The sequence below is a fragment of the Leptosomus discolor genome, chromosome 7 (genome assembly GCF_034619465.1).
Source record: "Leptosomus discolor isolate bLepDis1 chromosome 7, bLepDis1.hap2, whole genome shotgun sequence".
NCBI lineage: Eukaryota > Metazoa > Chordata > Aves > Leptosomiformes > Leptosomidae > Leptosomus > Leptosomus discolor.
Window position 1 is genome coordinate 43,485,849 of NC_141397.1, and position 18,811 is coordinate 43,504,659.

General features: G+C 37.3%; 1 protein-coding gene across 1 annotated transcript; it reads right to left on the reverse strand.

Annotated features, from left to right (window-relative positions):
* Positions 1 to 139: 139 nt before the first annotated feature.
* On the reverse strand, positions 140 to 18,736 carry NMNAT3 (nicotinamide nucleotide adenylyltransferase 3). Its single transcript, XM_009952963.1, has 4 exons — positions 18,628 to 18,736; positions 9,288 to 9,471; positions 5,056 to 5,165; positions 140 to 549 (listed from the first exon to the last, which is right to left on the reverse strand). Exons 1-4 carry the CDS (start codon positions 18,734 to 18,736, stop codon positions 140 to 142), a joined length of 813 nt encoding a protein of 270 aa, XP_009951265.1.
* Between the last annotated feature and the right edge of the window lie 75 nt (positions 18,737 to 18,811).

Here is an 18,811-nt window from a genome sequence, read left to right on the forward strand (position 1 = left end):
TCAGCGCTACCACAAACAAAACCATGAATTTGGAACACCACATGAATTCAAGAAATTTTGGACTGAGGTACTTTCCCCTCATTAACTTTCTTAAGAAATTTACATGAAAAAACACCAGGTCTGCCACACACCACAGACATCAGTCATTTAGTGGGTTTACTGTTGTGTTATGCAATTTAAGAGGCTGAAGCAAGTCACCTTCATTCTTCCGCTCACTCTCTTCAGTGTAGATATTATGGTGTGCAATGTAGGATATAACAGAATCTGGTATGAGATACTTTACACTTAACCCTCTGCACAAGGCATAGCGTATCTGTGTTGCACTGATTTCATTCTGAATCCATTCTTTCACCAGAAAGATATTGTGCTGAAATTTAGTTAAAAGGTCTGATTCATTGACATAGTGAGCAGGATCAGAGCCAGCACGGCTAATACAGACCAAACCAAACTTTTCCACTATTTCTTTGATGTGTTCTTCCTTCCAGAGATTGGGTGTCTTAAATGTCTGTAGAAAATCAGCCCCACAGAGCAACTTTAATTCCGGTAGAACTGGAAAGACAAAAGGAAATGAGAGATTTCTATACTTGCTCGGTTTTCTAGGAAGCTTATACTTAAAATTGGCTTTAACTCATCACTTTTCTTTTTTATTCATTTACCTTTACTGCAGTTTTCTCTGGAGATATTCAAAACCTGTCTGGACGCGTTCCTGTGTGACCTGCTCTAGGCTAACCTGCTTTGGCGGGGGAGTTGGACTAGATGATCTCCAGAGGTCCCTTCGAACTCCTACCATTCTGTGATTCTGTCGTGGCAAGAAAAATTCAGCTTGGATTTTATGTGTCTGGTCACAATTACTTTATCACCTACTTCATCATCACTCACAGCATATCAAATATTATCTGTACAATGTTAAAGAAGAATTATTCCTCCACTCAAAACAAGCCAAAAAGGGGAAGAAGAAAATAAAGAAGATAATTATTTTTGCACAAAGACTAGACTTGGTTGAACTTGGCTACTGCACCCTAGCCTGCCCTGATTGCTTTGCTCAGGTACCGTGGGACCAACCCCAGCTAGTGAGGCCCTTGCCTGGCACTGTCTTACCACATACGGCTCCCCGTCCCTTAGGGAGCTGCTGCCCTACTGCGCTCTCGCACAGACAAATGTTTGCATACTGTCACATTAGCCAGAGAAAAACTTAGAATTTCACCTGGGTTTGTACACCTATATCATCTAAAACATGATGGACTGTATCTAATCTAACTACCCTTACTGTTACAATAAGCTAGTTAGCTGACCTACTAGAGAAATTTATTGTTGAGCAATTTGAACCAGCAGAATATTAACCAGATAATCTTTTGTGTCATGTGGCCATGGCATTTTTGTTCTAGTAAAAAGAAATGTAAAGCCAAATTTGCTGTACCTTGAGTAATGACCAAGAATGATACTTCACTAGTACCACTTTTTTTTTGTTTTCTCTCCATTTCTTATTTGCTGCCCACTGCCTAAGCCCCAGTACAAAACTCTTTCCTCAAAGTCTGTTCTACAGCACTCACCATTATACCAAGTATCTTACGAACATTGACTAGGTATTTTCACAGCCTTGCATTCACATGAAATGAAGGGCAAGGATGGAGGTGTTGTCTCCATTTTACATTTACTTGTGGTTGTAAATGGTTAGCACATCTGCAAGTCTTACACAAACACCTTAAATCAACGATTTGAAAAACAAGAAACATACCAGTAATGATGCATGAAAAGCATACATCGTGCCTTAAGATACACTCAGTTTTGCAGAGGTTTAGTATATACCATGGAGTTAACTATTTCTTCTCTTCTTACACCCCTCACTACATACCTTCTGACCCCTACAACAAAAGACTGGGGTAATGCACTGCACCTTCCTGTGCTCTGAATGCAGCGTTACTATACAAGGGGGACTGTATGGGACTATCTTGAAACATTAATGCCTGACAGAATCACCATAGACTGTCCACATACTTAAAAATATAATTCTGGTTTTTTTTTTTTTTTTTAGAGTTTATGATTAGTGTATTTGGTAGGAATGTGAAATTTTAGTAACAAACCCCTCCCTCATAAACCACTCAGTAAATTTTATTTTGATACCCATATCTGCAAGACTGGAACCTTTAGATTCAATGCTCTCTGACATGTGAGCTAGTGCAGAAGTACCTCCAACAGTTGTCTGTGATCCCTGTGTGGACCAGGGCTACAGGAGAATGAAACTCTGAAAGAATGTCCCAGATACTTCTGACAGCTGATGCATGATTAGACATTCACACAACCCTGGAAGCTCTATCATGATAAAACTGATCTTTTCTGCTTCATCCTTTCCAAGCTGTCCTCTGCTTATCTGTTTCCTCATGCCAGTTCCAATCTTCATCTTTCCACTCACAGATTCTACTCTTCCTTTCCAGTTCCCTGTCCTCAGTTCCACATTTAGACTGTTTTCAGTTCCCGGCTTTCCAGAGCCTTACCGGAGTTTTATATCACAGCTTGCTTTTTACTTAACAGCAACCTCCCCAATAAAACAGCACTCTGTCCCAAGCTGTATTAGAGCTAATATTACACCAGAGATTTATAGTGTTGATGGCTTTTCTCTGAATGTACATGTGTTGCACTTCTAGGTTACTAGAAGCTAAATTAACAGATTGTAGGCTTTACAAAAGGGCTGTCAATTTTACAAATACATCTCCACATATCCCTGCATCTTCTGTGCTTATGAGAAAAATTGTATTTGGCCTTTCAAGGGCACTTTGCTAAATGATGATCTGCAGCTTCCACTATAGATAATGCTATAAAAACTCAAATGGCTTCTGCAATGCTCCATTTTTTTTTGATACATAAACAGCCTTTATTTCAGGCCATGGTATGTCTGGATCAGGGAAATTTTTGCTTGTTTTTGATTGGCGTAGCTTAGTCAATGATGGTGGACAGAAATGAATTGCAATTCTTTGAAGTGTTATTCAGGGAAAAAGCAGAGGGTAAGCTAAAGGAGAAATAACTATTAACACAAAGGAAGCAGCTGGATTTAAGGTCTAATTAAGGGAGGCTGCTGTTGGAATATGCCAGGGAAAAGCATTCAAGAGGTGACAACAAAGTTGTTCATGTAAGGCAACTGAGAGACTTGAAGTACAGGGGATTCAATTAAAAATGAAGTGGAGGTAATCAACCGTCTCTTGTAAGTAGGAGAAGAAATATGGCATGTGAAGCTACGTTTGGTGAATCAAGGAGGGATTCCAAATGCCTGGACACTGAAAAACAGAGGAAAAGAACTCTGGAGTCTTGTCGTTTTCATCTTCGTCCTGAATGACTAGCACCAGTAAGCTATTCTAAGTTTATTAAAACTGCAATCACTTGTCTATACCTGTCTTCAGTGAACTTTTATATTTTCAGTATATATTAAAGTAACATTATTTTATGTGGAACAAAATCATGAAGTTCAGCACCATGCAAAGCAGTCTTACAGTTTAGTAGGCATACATTTAGTAGAAAACCAGTATATTATGGAATTTTGGCACTGCTAAATTCAGCCATCAAGCTGATCTTTGTGAAAGATTCCATTAGGTAACAGCCATTCTACAAACTTCACAGAAAACCCCAATTCAACAGATTTCATTGTTGGGAGGTGTTTATTTTTTGTTGGGTGGGGTGGGGAGGGAAGAGGAATTGGCTAATGGTTGCCTGTCATTAGAAAGTTTGTGCCAACCAACATTTGCTTATGAGAAAGAGGAGGAACTCTATTCTGCTCCTGATCATTCCCCATGCTCCATGCCATACCATGCTACTGACCAAAGGAAGTGGGAAGAAACCATTCTGTTCCTTCTTGGTGGGCAACATGTTTAATACAGCCAAATCCATAACACTGCCCGGTCAGTCAAAGCACTGAAGGCAGAGAAAGTATCAACAGGATGCTAGGCTTTCCCTGTTCAAAGTAATGGATTATTCTTTGCAGACAGCTGCCAGATAGAATTAAAAATAAAATAAAATAATAAACCAGCCACTATGTACTAGACAGAGAAATCTATTTCTTGCCTGTCCTCCTTCTCACCTAGTTTTTGCTATGCCTTTTGCTTTTGAGTGTAGAGGAATCCTGTGATGATGACTGATGAATTCCAAACTGAGAATCTTTATTGGGAAAGAAAGACTAGTTTTAACATTTGTTTTCTTGACCATTTTTACATAAAATGCTATAGAGCTTGAAATAACTACAGAAAATAATAGCCAAAAGCTTTTTTTTTGTAATGGAAAACTATTTTTTACTACTTTCACAGTAATTTTCCATAGTGTGGCAATGTGGAATAGTCTGACTTGGCACTTGCCAAGAATCATTAACCCCATCAGACACAAGATTCCACTGCAGTCCAAATGCCTTGAGGCTTTTTTCCCTCTACACAACAACTCATTTTTTGGAAACTTTTGTGTAACTGTGAACAACTGAAATGTATTATTCCTGTTCAAGCAGCGCTGCAATACTACAGCAAAAATGTACTGTATGAAAAATCTAGAAGCATCCTAGCAAGTTGCAGGGCTAGGGAATATGATAAAACAGGAATACCCAAACTGACAGTGTTTCCAGAACCTGTCATACTTCTAATGTCAACAGAAGCTTTTCTGTCCAGAAATGCTGTAAACACCAATGCATCAGCGCTGTGGTATTCACATACTTCGTCCATTGTCTAACACTAGAATTACCATTCTAAGTAATCCCTATATTTTAAAATATTTTTTATTCATATATTCTATGCTTTGCAAAACCAGCAGGGCCACAATATGCATCTCTGACACAGCTAAAGAGATGCTTGTAAAACTAAGAATTAATATGACTCCAAAATAAGTCTCTTGTCTATGTGGCAGTTACTACAAAATAACTGCACCAGCAGTCGCGCTGGCATTTGGCATGGCTTGTTTTTGGCAGGTAGCTCCAACCCTAAAAACTTATCAGCTACTACGTTCAACTTTTTCATCAATTAGTCTAGTCTGGTAAAGCTGTATTGTTTTTAATGCTGAAGAGAGTCGTGTTTACAGTTATGAACCAACCTGGGTACTGGTAAGAAAGGGAATCCTCTGTAGATATTTCTATGGGCTGTTTGTTTTTCATGAATTCCTTCTTGGACTGGAGCAATCTGAGTGATTCATTGTAATGGTGCCTGCATTTAAAATAAAGGCTTCTGTGTGAAGTAATCCTCTCAGAGATTCACAAAGCGATTACCTGGCACTTTCAGATTTAAGAACACAGTCTGCTTTTTTGCACTTTGGATTTGAATACAATTTGTTAAGAATTTAGCATATTCATTCTACCATGAGATTAGTATCAATGTAATTAACATTTTGCAGAATTCACAAGCAATCTCTGTCATGGCATTCTGGTTTTCAATTAATTTTTGAAATTCTACCATTATGGCAATTTTGGTAGCAATATGACATTTAAAACATTGTGGAGGTTTTTGCTTGAACCAGGATTAAATCACACTTAAATCACTAGATTTAATTTCTTGATTAAATACAGCCCCTCTTGATGTTGTTTCTATAATTTGTGCTCAGTTTTCAGGAGGAGACGTTCTTTTTCATCCCCTTCTCCACAAAAACATATTCCCTCAGTTTTCACCTTGTGTTTTTCCCTTTAATTTTAATTAAAAGATTCACAATCCTGAGAAACTCAAAGTATACAATTCCTATAAGATTTTTGACATCTGCTATGCTTCTAATTTTACTGAGTTCGGATCCATGAAGGCAGGCAAGGATCCTCTTGTCAGTTTTTCCAGGTTTATATTACTTCATTCTTTTGCTGTTCCTGATCACTGGTGCCCCACTGCAATACTGGTACTATTACCTCATGGTAGTGGCCCCTTCTTTGATCATGGGAGCAAGTGCCAATCTTAGATCCAAACACCCAAACTCCCTTCCTTCCAAATCAGCATGGCCTTGCCTGTTTAGAACAGTCCTTGACTTGCACCATGCTGAGCCATGCTTAGGCATTGCTCATATTGGCATGAGCCAAAATTGTTTCAGGAAACAAGCTCACAGTTAAACAGGGCAGGTAAGACACAGACTCACACCAGCATCCCATGTCTGTCCAGTACATATATACCCCAAGTGACCACCAGGTCTCACATAACTGTTTCAAAGCAAAGATTAAGAGTTACAAGGTACAGTCTGAATTCAGTACATGTACAAAGCCACAGACAATCCTTTGAATGTCTGGCCTAAGGATTTAATTTATAGTTTAGTGATTTAAATGTACACTCTTCAAATCATGCAAATACTTTTAGTTACAGCATAAGCTGTGCAGGTACCAAGAACATATACGTAGGCAGGCTGCGTAACGATCTCCAGTAATTTTTAATGCTCAGCCATTGGCTAAAGAAGCTACATAGACAAAAGTTGAGGGACATATGGTGGTAAAGAATAGGTAGCAGTAGCTTGGCCTGTGCCTTCCTACATTTCTATTTTTAATCCTGCCTTGTAAACAGGCTGATGCTATGTATAGTCATGTACACTAACTTTGTATCATGGACGGACATTCTTGGGCCACGACTCAAAAATAAGAACTCTTGGCAAAGAGCTCACTGCAGGACTAACATGACAAGTACTTTGAAATCTTAACTGCCAAAGGTCTGTTCAGCAGGCGTTTCAAGTGCTGGGGCAGAGAGGGTTATGTTATTTTAAAGATACACCAAAAAGGACAAACCAATCTGTCAGTTTCTCAAGCATTTTCTGAACTGTGCATGAAGCTTTGAATAACTACATAATTAAATCACAGCACAATTCAACGGAAGTTGAGTAAGATAGATCTTTGGCAATTCTAACTTATTGCATAGTATATCTGCACCACAATCAAATCTACATTACAAAAGGAATGAATGTAGTTTTTGCTTACTGACAATACTGTTTTCTTGTCTAGAAAGAATATTCAGGAATAGCAGCTAAGCAGGAAATAGCTTTATTATGTTCCCTCCTCCTCTCTAAAAAAAGCCTTGAGATAGTCACCAAAATTTCCATACTCTCTTAATGTAACAGGCGCTTAACTAATAGCACCACCACAAGTGGGATATGAGCTTTGCTGCTTAAAATTCTTTTATGTCATAACTACTTGGGAGCCTCTGCAAAATCCACAGATTTTGATGAAGTATGGCAATTTCATTACACTCAGGTATAACAAGTACTGTAGGAAAAGGCCATTCATGTGTCTCAGGACACAATGTTCTACTGCAGTTAAGTGTAGAATTCAAAATACTGATAAGAAGAGACATTTAGGTACAATAATACTTTTTGCCTTTGCCTTGCAATAGCAAAATCTCTTTCTATTGGTACTGAAGTTTCCTACCTTAGGGAGCTTATTAGTGAAGGCAGCAATTGGTTCTTGGTTCTTTGGCAAGGGACAAATCTACAGATGAACCTTCAACACTTGTGAAGGGGCACAACTCCACAATAAACCACTGCCTATTTATACTTGATAAGGATCTAGCCCTAAAGCCACCTCTTTTTCTTAATATTCATGTGTGATAGTTAAAATACAATATAAAGCCAAAATGTGCTATTTCATCAGGATGCTGCTTCCCCATTCAAGGGACAGTGTTCAGCGTTTGATTATGGCACTGGTTCAGCACATTAATGTTAGTCATCATTTGGGAAAAATTGTTTAAGCTCATTTCTCTCCTTAACAAGCATCCATTTTAACATTTTGTGAATTTATTTATAAAACTAGAAGTTAGCTTTCTAGAGCAGCAGGAAGTTGGGCTGTTCATACCACACTGATGCTACTTTCCCTGAGTAGAAAATTATACATACAGGTTTTATCTATTGTACCTCTTATACTAAAGGACTCTGAAGTGGATTTACAATTTACAAACCCAGTCTTGCAAGAAGTACCCACTTCAGCTGGAGCTGTGCAAGATCAAAGCCTCACCTGATCTGCAAGATTTGTGGCTGCTTCTCTGGAGGAAAATAGTTTTACAAAACTGAAGTTTAGGAGAAAAATCCCATACCAAACCAATACTGCAGGACAGACCTTTTGGTGATTTCTCATACTGGAATATAGAAGTGTGACTAGAGAAAACAACAGAGAAGTTTTCTGCAAAGACAAGGTAGCACTGCCTAGTCTTCCTCCTGCCCTGATCCTATTCTGCTGGCTGGAAGAAAGGGGCAAAAGAAGCAACTGGATGTCTAAATTCACTCAGTGAAGCAAATAAAAGCAGAACTAAAAGGCTCTACTAGGTTGGTGGGTTTTGGTTTTTTTTGTAAGTATGTAGGGTATTCCTATGTATGCTTTTGTAACAGGTCTAGTTTTTAATTGCTTTCACATATAGCCATAAGAGCTTTCTGGGCAGTTGTTCTGGAAGGCAGATTTTAGAGCATTAAGCTATACAAACAACTGTTTCCAGTTAGAAAGTAACCTAGAAAATGTGGATAGAAATGAAGAATCACTGATAGTTCTTACAGCACACTTGCTTCCTTGAAAGACATCCATGAAGCCTTTCTCTTTAACAGTATCTGTTGACTTCTGTAGCATCTACGTTTCCAAACAGTGACCAGCACAAGAAGTTTGTGTCTTCATACCTTGCCCCGTAATGCATTCAACACCAGGACCAATCATATGGGAAAAAGGCACGTTTCAAGGTCCTTACATCAAGTTAACAGGTTTTTGACAAATTGTTTAATTTTTCCTTCAAGCACAAAACAAACTCGGTGTTTTTGAAGAAAACAGCAGCAGTTATGGGCTTGGGTTTAATTTGCCATTAGAGTTAATGAGAAAACTTTTCAAGGGTGTGGGAATAGATAAACCTGCAGGCATAATAATGCCAACATAGCTAATCTGGAATAGGGATACTCCTGAAGAATAGATTGAAGGCATAAATAGAATAAATAGAATAGACTGAAGAGTTTATAAACTCTCTTACTTTCTGATAAAAACCTCTGTATTACCTGCTTAGGGACTTAGAAACAAAAGAAATAACATGGGAGCTAAGAACTTTGCTGCAGTACTCTTTCAGTGACTATAATTTTGCAAGACCCTTTCTTGGCAGGGTCTTTCCACATGCATGTAACTACTCAAATGGCACAAGTGCAGTACTGGGGTGTATTGCATAGGTCTGGGGAAAGGAAAGACTCCAGATAAAGTCCCTTTAACTTTATGATGCCATAAACAGACATGTTCTGCTTTGCTTGGCTGTTTTACATGAGTGAGTTCTGTGCATTCACCTGATAGCCTGACAGATTTTTGTCAATCAGTAACTTCATAGAGAAAGGAAAAAAAAAAAAAAAGTAATTACCTTAATACTTTTACTGTCGCTGTCCATGTCTCCTGTTCACTCTCCCATGGATCAACTCGAATCCAGTCAGATGTCTCCAGTGCTAGTTTAGCCATTGCTATCCGGTGCCTTGCTGAAACCAAGCCTTTCTTTCCATAGTCATCATTAACAGGAGACATTATGCCTTCAATCACCCGATACCTTCCTTTTGAAAAAAAGAAAAGGAAAAAAAAAGAAAAATAAGTCATCTTCACAGAATCTTGAAAATTTAGGGTGGACAGGACCTTGAGACCTCATCTAGTCAAACCTCTTCAAAGCATGGTTAACTTCAAAGTTGTAAGAGGCTATGGACAACCTGATCTAGATATTATTTTTTAATACAAAACAGCAATTAAAAAAATTAAAAAGCAGAGTTCTTGAACGGCTCACAATTACTATCAATATGTTTATCCTATGAGATGATGCCAAAACGAAAGCTGGATGAACATACAATTTTCAAGTAAGTAGAGATGTTTATGATGGAAACCATCAAAACCTCTAGATGTAATTGAGTTTTATATTCCAGTAAGTACAGCTTTTCTATAGCCAGAGCAATAAATGACTTAACTGACCACTGCTTTGTTTTTAAGCATCTGATGCTTGTTATTTATCAAAATCATTGTGCCTTTTCATTGTGTTAAAGCAAGAATTATAGCATATTACTTCAGCTGTGATTAATGTGATTCAGACAAATCAGAAGATTCAAGAACAAAGATAGGGCTAATGGAATCTAAAAAGAGACTTACAGCACTATGGTCAAACATCAGCTTAGCAGCCATTATAGACACTTTCTATCTGGCTGATCATGCTAATTAAATTTGAAAATATGCCCATATTTTTCTACTCCTGTAGCATAATGTAATCATTAATACCACATGCTCTTTTTGTTAAGACTTTGCAGTTCTGGCCTCAAATCAGAAAACAAAAATGTAGCTCTTATTTTAATAAGTCAACAGGGATATAAAATACTGATATGAGCTGCATCCCTCAAGAAAAAGAGAGGAGATAAAGGGTGTTTCAAATAAACAGAAATGAAACAAAATGATTTCTAATGTAACACATGCATTTTAAATAACTATAACTATGATACTGAAGGGGGAAAAAATAATCTTCCTTTTTTTTTCCTCTAATTCAATTGTTTCAACAAAGAAACTTAAGAATGCAGGAAGTTCCCTCTGTTGCTTTGTAATGAAACTGATACCCCGGACTCATAATTTCTGATACTGACATATGACATTTTAATATTCCAAAATGACAATTTAGTAACTTCACATTTATTTGGATGCAATTGGGTAAAATTTTCAAAAGAAAGTTGGACTTAAAAACAGCATTAAAATTCAATGAGATTTACAGGCCTGTCTCCTCTTAAAATGTCAGTCCAAACTAGCCTCTGATTTTAAAACATCCTCACTATAGGCAAGATGATCAACAGAGCAAGATAAAATTTTCCAGAAACATGCAAAGGTGTGTGTAAATTAAGTCCATCTCTTGAACTGAAATTGGAAATATTTTCACTTGACATATGAACAACAGTTATTCTCTGATACTTTGATAATATATAATGCTATGAAAAATTCTCATTTAAAGGGAAAAAATTACAGTTTGAATTCATTAATATTAGCCTTATTAAAAGGTTTTTCTTACACAATAATTTTCTTTCCCACATTTCACTTCCTTTCTTTTCAGTTTCTACAGATATAAATTGATCCCTTATATTTTAAATTAATATATTAAATGTAAAAATTAAAATAGTGTGAGATCATGCTAGCCAAGAATGATTGTACCTCTACCATATCCTTTTGAGCTGTAAAGATTTCAGTCTCTAGTCTGGCCTAGAACTGCACAAATTGCATGAGATAAGTGCTTCTGATGCCGTATCAGCTTGTTCAAAGCAGAAATGAAATGAAATGGAAGAGAAAAATCAAGGCTGCTAATACTTAAGGTACCAAAAGTCAAATACAATAACTGAGATGATTCACAACTGAGTGAATCAGCACTACGCAAACATGATGCACATGAGAACCTTGCATGTAAAAATACAAGCTTTACCACTCAAAATATAGGAGAATATTCTATTACTGGCTCTAAATAACTTGTGTCCTCTTTAGTAATTTCAAAGTTCACCTATTCAAATATGTTCCTCAGTTGTGGCAGGTGTGCAAAGAGGAAATACTTAAATTCTGCCACCTTAGGTTCTTTTAATTTCCATTGCAATTTCCTTCTCTGTCCCATAAATTATTAAAAATAGTTTCAAACCTTCCTTGGTCCAGAATTATCCTCAAATTCTATTTCTTTAGAAGCAATTTGTTTTCATCATGAAGTATGTTACTATTGCTTGTCCTAAGTACGTGTAAACATCCTCCAGGCCCTTAAGTGGCTTTGTTTTTCAAAACATACCTATGAAAAGCAGCAAAAAAATTCCTCTAGCTATGAACTTATATTCTCTTATATAACTTTTAAGAACTACATAGGATAATCTGTTAAAAACTAAATATAACAAAAGTAATGAAACAAAAAATGTCCCTCAAACATGTTAAAGTAGTATTATTAATAAAAACAGGTATTTAGTGTTCTGTTATAAAGGTCACTGTAAATTGTCACAAACACTAACATAAATTGTAATGCCGAACGGAGTTTATTAATACTAAATCAAATTTATCAAATGCCAATTTCATATAAAATTGTATGTGTACTTTGGTGGGGATTTTAAAGACATACTTTTGTCTAGTAGTGAAGTCTGTGATTTACTATTAGAAATTGTACAAAAAGTAAATAATAAAAGAAATAAACACTATAGAAAAATAAGATAAAAAACCCAAACAACAAACAAATAAAAGAAATACTTCCACACATTTAACTCTCGCCCACTAGTCAGCTGCCTCTCAGTGTCATAGAAAATCCACAACAGCCTGGGAAGCTCTGCAGCTTTACGGTGTTATCCTACCCAGCAAGCAGCAAATGACCCCTCTGCTGTTCTTCCTTCTGTCATCTCCAGATCACGTTGCAATAGGACTTCGTGCCTGAGTGCTGCTTTATTTCACTTCTTTTCCAATATGCTGGTAAATAGGTATATGAAATAGTACTCTTTTACCATAGACAAAGTTTCTAGAAGCTTTACTTCCTGCTGAATGCGCTCTACAAAGCATATGCCTCTTTTGCATTTCTATGACAACTGAGAATTAGGCACATCCATTTATCCAGCCCAATTCTTTATATCAAAGTAACTACCCCAAGTAATATCTTCTAGATAACAGGTTAGATTTACAGCACGTCACTATAAACAGGCAGTACCAATGTACATTAGTCATAAGCAACAACAGTATCAAAAGAAGCACTTTTCATGCTAAATTTACTATGTGGAAGATTTTATAGTTTTGTATGACTGAAAACAGCAGATGAGCCCACACACTATTTTAATGTAGTTTGGTACCCTCCTGTTGAAACTCCAAAGCTTTAAAAGTCTTACTGATGCAGGCTTACATAAAAATGTTACAGATGAACACCAAACTCATCTCTAGGTTACAATGAAACTCCTTATCATTCAGTATTCAGCTCTCCTAACTTATACTTTCTAACAGAAAAAAAACCCACAGAGTTAGACTTGCTGGTAGCTTCTATGACATCAAACTAAATATGACACCAACTAAATATGCAAGTTTCCCTTCCTGCAGATATGGACATAAGTTTAAAGACCATATAAGCTCTCATCCACAGGGGAAAAAAACCATCCCAACACCCCCTCCCAAAACCAAACCAAATCACCAAAAAAGCCCCCCAAAACCACCACACCAAAATACTCCAAACACCAAAATCACCAAACCCCGAATCACCCCAAAGCCCAAACACCAAAAAACCCCAAAATGCCCCCAACCCCCCCAAAACCCCACAAACCCAAACACCCAACCCACCCACTGAAAACCAAGCACCAAAATCCTCCCCACAAACCTTAATGAAGTTGTTGGTTTTTAACTCATTGCCTGTCTAAGGTTTCTGTCCTATGTACCAAAGTCTTTAACCATGAGCCCAAGAAAATTCCCTGGGCTTTATGTTTTTTCTTGGAGACTGCTCCAATTTTCTTTTCAGACAAGAAACTAACTACTATATATTAGTGCATCAATGTGAGCAATTGCAGGAGACAGTATTACTGATTTTTTTGATTACAAAAATTTTGATTGCCGAGGAGTCAGCCCTCCTTCGTGAATAAAGCGGCAGCTATTTCAAAATGTAAAATGATGTAAAACTTGCTATCAGAAGTGAACAATGTTGGAAAATCGTTACAAAACAATCTCATGTTTTAAGCATACAAGATGCAATGAGAGCTTACATTAATATAAGTTCTCATTTCTTCACTGAAACAACACTTATTTTGATGAATATTGTCAGTTAATGGGATTATTTAATTTCTTTTATCAGCCTTCTATGTGTGACTACACATACATTACAATCACATGATAAAATTGTGTATTGAAGTAATAGTATTGGTATCCCTTGGACCCACAAGAAATCAACAGTTGCCCTCCCAGAACTCTCAGCTTGCTAATGCTGAGAAAACAAATACAAGGATTTTGTATTACTTCATTTAAACCAAAATGTTAATTTTATTTATAGGCTGTAATTAACTGGGGTGGAGGGAGAGGGATGTCTAACATCTTTGCTCAGATGCCGTGTAGGGGAGAAAATGAAAACAAACTCACCGTGTAATGCCTAGATACAAGTAGCCCAAATAGATGAGTTGTTCAAAATGACTTACAGACTAAGTATCGAAAAGATACCATCCTATGCTTACTTTTGCATGACAGGTATGTAGATTGCCAAGCATGAAAAAGGAAAAGAAGATAGGCAAGACTTTTTCTACTGCATGTTCAGTCACCTTCTGTGAGGGGAATTCCACAGAAGGAAAATCAAAGGGGTAAACAATTCAGTGACCATTGCACTGAAAGTCCACATAACAAATACATCAGAGCAGTAATGGACAAACTTTTAGGATAGCTCTCTATAGGATGGATGACTTTACCTTCACCACTTCAGAGTGCTTGAAAAATGCATTCACTGAATTAGATGAGGTGTGCAAAAATTGTAGTGTCAGATGCCACGAGTACCTAGACAAACATAAATCATATCCACCTGGTTGAGTGAACTACAGGGCCTGAAGATGGAGATTTACCTCTGTAGTCAGACAGTCACTCAAACACATTGCAACTTCAGGCACTCTCCTCCAACAGCTGAGTCCTGAGCATGCACAATGAGCAATCCTCAAACAAATGCTGAATGATTTCCACATCTATAATAAATATTTCGTATCAGACCTCAAAATACAACTTACTTTTATAGAGTTCACTGGATTTGGACAAAAAGAAGGAAAGGCAGTTTCCTGACAACTATGAAAATGAGTATTTCCTCCAGAAAGGAAGGCTAAACCCACCATCTTGAGAGTAACAATGTGAATAATAAAGTATTGTAGCTCTACTCACAGGACACCTTATTCTATAATGCTCTCATCCAACCTGACTTTTGCCATGTAACATGACTGGGAAGCAATGGTTCTCTTCTGAGATGCTACAAAACAGATGACTAAGCTTCCAAAGCCAAATACAGGGCATAACCCAAATACCACTGCAAGCAGGGATGTTCACCCCTTATTCCACTGGGTTTTAGAATAAGACAACAAAACCCGTGGAACAGAAAGACACCTACACTTCCTCCACTTAGAAAAGCATTTCTTAAATTCAGAAAAAGTTTAGGACCTAAACTGTATGCTTTCATAACAGTATTCAAAAAACTGAGTTTTATGTAACAGAAGCATTTTCCTTAGGGATGTGATGTCTTAAGATTTACGCTTTTGCTGCTTTGATTTGCACCTCTGTGAAGCGCACTCTATATCTTTAATTCTTTCTGAATGCTAAGCCATATATGCATCCCTCTTCATGCGTCTTTCAAGGGTAGAGCCTAATACAATTAACCAAGTACCACTATTTAAGCAAGCACTGCTGTAAATCTTATAATTAAAAAAAAAAAATCAAATATTTGTTTCCTTTTATTTTTTTTAAGTTCAGTTAATTTTAACTAAAGTCTGTCAATATTTCTTGTATATATGGTGAGTAACTACTGCTGATCTGATCCTATTACAATCATATATCTGTATCCAATCATATACACACTACCAAAACGGTAAGATCTAACCAGGGTTATTTTGCATTTTTTTCAAACTCTGGTTATCAGAATTGTTGCAAGAAAACAAACCAAGGTCTGTGCATTTATGCTGACTTACTGCTGTTACAATCTGTTTCTACCCCGTTCTTGAAATATCAGTCCATTTCAATCAGATGCAGCCCTTGAACAACATAAATGTCTAAACTCCCAAGGCTGCTTAGTGACTAATTACTCCTTGGACATCTCAGCTCTACTGCCTGGTGCTGCATCTGACACAACCCGTTGATTGTGTCACATTTTTCCTGAGGTTTCATAAGATAGTAACTCATTTTCCTTCACCTTGCTCTTACATCTATCTTGTCACAGACAGAAACATCTTGCCTTTCATACCCACCTCTCTCTGTCCCTTTTGGTCTTGTCTGAAAACTGGGTGATGTAAGTGTCCTCCCCTGGCAATACTTGGGAAACAAGGTTTTAAACATCTTACATAGGTTGATTCTAGTACTATTTCTTTGGACTTTATGGTCAAATGAGAAATATAGTCAAAGAGAAATAAAAGCACCTGGCATTAGGTACTAACAGACTGGAAAGGCATTTGCCACAGTCAGTGCAAGTTTCATGAAAAAATTTTAAAACAAGGCATTGAATCTGAGAAGATTCCAGCTATGTGTGAGGATGTGTAAAGAGTCCAAGTCACATGAGTGAGATGAAAGACAGATAAAGAGAATCATTATTCAGTCACATGTAGCTACATCTGTTGTATTTAAAAAGTGGCATGACAAGATTTGTCGACTGATATTAACAGAAAAAGGATGAATTACTTGACATGTGGCAATGAAACTTCAGATACTGCTTAAAGTATCAGAAACTTAATAATATTCCCTACACAAAATAGGGATGTATGAAAAATAAGATTAGACAGCATTTGAAACTGAAGTGATGTGCAAAAAGCTGGCAGACAGAATTACTGGAGATGTCAGTCAGGATGCACATCAGGGATATTCATGTCATTCATAACAGTAAAACCTGACTGTGAAGTTAACTCCAGCCAAGCTACTGAACAACTCATCGTTTCTGCCCGATTTGTGATTAAGCAGAAATACTGAAGTGTTTCTTCTTACCAGCAGTAAGTCATTCTCACAGCCTAGGAAACATTGCTCCTCATGCTAGTTAAATCTTCACTCATGCTAGCCAATTTTTCAGGCATTCAGTCTGTATGTTATCTCAGAAGTGCATCATTCTCACTGGGAATGGAATCAGTGTGAATATGGCAGACCACTACCTCACTTTGAACAAGCTTTAGTCATGTATAACCACTGTCCTCCAGCCCCACCATCAGCTCCCAGTCTGTGACTAGTGCTTCTTCTCAGCCAATAACCTCCAATTTCTCCTCTCCTTCCCTTGGTAACCACAGAAGTGGAAACAGGACTAAAAACAGGAGAGAATGACCAATTAATTTCCTGGGTGAGAATGGGTCTGCCATAAACCAGATCATTTTTATAGCATGTTGCCAACCCCTTCTGTTTGAGAAACTTTCACCACAGCAAGAAAGATCATATACCAGATTTGTATGTAAAACCACATATATCTGCATTTATAGTTACTTCAAATAAAGCTACCTCTGCTTGGGATGGGTCAAGCTTCCCCAAGCTAACTGAGGATTCTTGGTTTGTAGACATCTTGGGTTAAGCATTCAGAAAGCGCAATAACAACTCTGTAGGCAAGCCAGACAGAAATGAATTCCCCTTCTTTAACGCATGAAGTACTTACACTAGTAAGACTTCACACATTAAACTAAGAAGTCAAAAGGTCACTCACATCCTATCTAGAACTAAGCGCTGATGTTAGAGAGGTGCAATGTAAGCACAACTTTCTTTCAGCCTTTCAAAATTTCATTTTTTTTATGACCTTCTCTAGACTTGTTTAAGTAAACTGCTCTGAGTAAGGGGTGCTGTCTTGTTACACAGACCCTGGAGCAGAGCAGACAATGAATTGTGATTCAGACAGAATCATAATTCATTTCCCAGTTCAATCCTTCTTTCAAGGTAAAGAAATAAGTTACTAGACTATAACTTACTTAAACAGAAGTACCAATTGGTCTCACATTGCCTTTCTACTCCTTACACACCTGGGCACCAGAAGCAGTTATAAAATTACAGTAAGAAAAGCCAAATTCAAATTCCTTTTTAACCCTTTATTTCTAGTCCTGCAGGAGCAATAAAATAATTTTACACTTACAACAGAGGCAGCCCTCAGAGCTGGTTGTGTAATTCTTCCTCATGAAAGTCAAAGTACATGGTGAGTAGGTAGTTGCTGCTTTTACTGCACAATGGTGTCAGTGGGTTACCTGCCTCCCCACAATTTGACAGCCAAATTCCTTTTACTATTATTTTCTGTTCAGGTTCTTACTGAACCACCTCCTTAGGAACTTCTCTGTCAGGTTCCAATAAACTATGATTCCCTTCCAACCTTTTCCAGAAACATATGTGTATATTTCAGCTGCCAGGTGGAAAAAAAATAAAATCCTCAGGAACTAAGTAGTTGATCAAGCTTAGAGTTCAATGCTTCTCAGTACTTTTCTGATCCTTGCTTAAGTTCCTGATGTTATCCACCTTTCTCCTTTGTTGCTGAAACTTTCTCGCCTGCTGACATCTAGCTTTTCTGATCTCCTTTATGAGGAAATTATTTTGCTAGGGGGGATAACTTGTACCTCTTAGTGAAATGGATAATGAATAATTAGTGTTTCATCTTTTCTCCAGTTTCACCTGGCTGTCAAAACTGCTAACTGTAATACTTCATATCAAAACAATGTATCACAAAAGCACGAAATTTAAACTTAAATGTTTCTCCTCGGTTTCAAAATTGATAAGCACACTCCTTCGCAAGGCTCACCCTGTTCCATGCACATGATCCTAAAACTGCTGATAAAACTTTCAGTTTATTTGCATGAATGCTCATTATGGTGCTTGTTTATGTACTGAGTCAATGGAAAAGGTAATGCTAGACTTTCTATATTGAATAGACCATGAAAACCTCATATTGAATGTTCAAGAAACAATATTAAAATTAAGCCAGCTATAAAGTGACAGTTCATCTATAGTGAGTGTTAAAAATCTTTCTTCCTTTTCACAGTAAAACACCATGTGTGTGCTCCTAACCACACCTCACTGACCTGTTTGGTGCAGGTGATCTCTAGCCAGCTCAAATAAACGCATGTGCATGTTTGTGATGGGGTTAAAGGAGCCACAAGCTAGAAGAATGAGAGGTATCCTGCTCTTCATTCTGACATCAAAACATTAAAACTCCACCCTAAAAAAAAAAAAAAATTCTTAAAATAAGACAAACTTGACAAAGAG

Excerpts from the sequence above, each read along its gene's own strand:
- NMNAT3 (XM_009952963.1), bottom strand. The coding sequence starts at position 18,736 with ATGAAGAGCAGGATACCTCTCATTCTTCTAGCTTGTGGCTCCTTTAAC. Across the intron at positions 9,472-18,627 it reads AGATCACCTGCACCAAACAG|GAAGGTATCGGGTGATTGAA; the intron begins GTCAGTGAGGTG and ends TTTTTTCAAAAG. Across the intron at positions 5,166-9,287 it reads GCGACAGTAAAAGTATTAAG|GCACCATTACAATGAATCAC; the intron begins GTAATTACTTTT and ends TTTTAAATGCAG.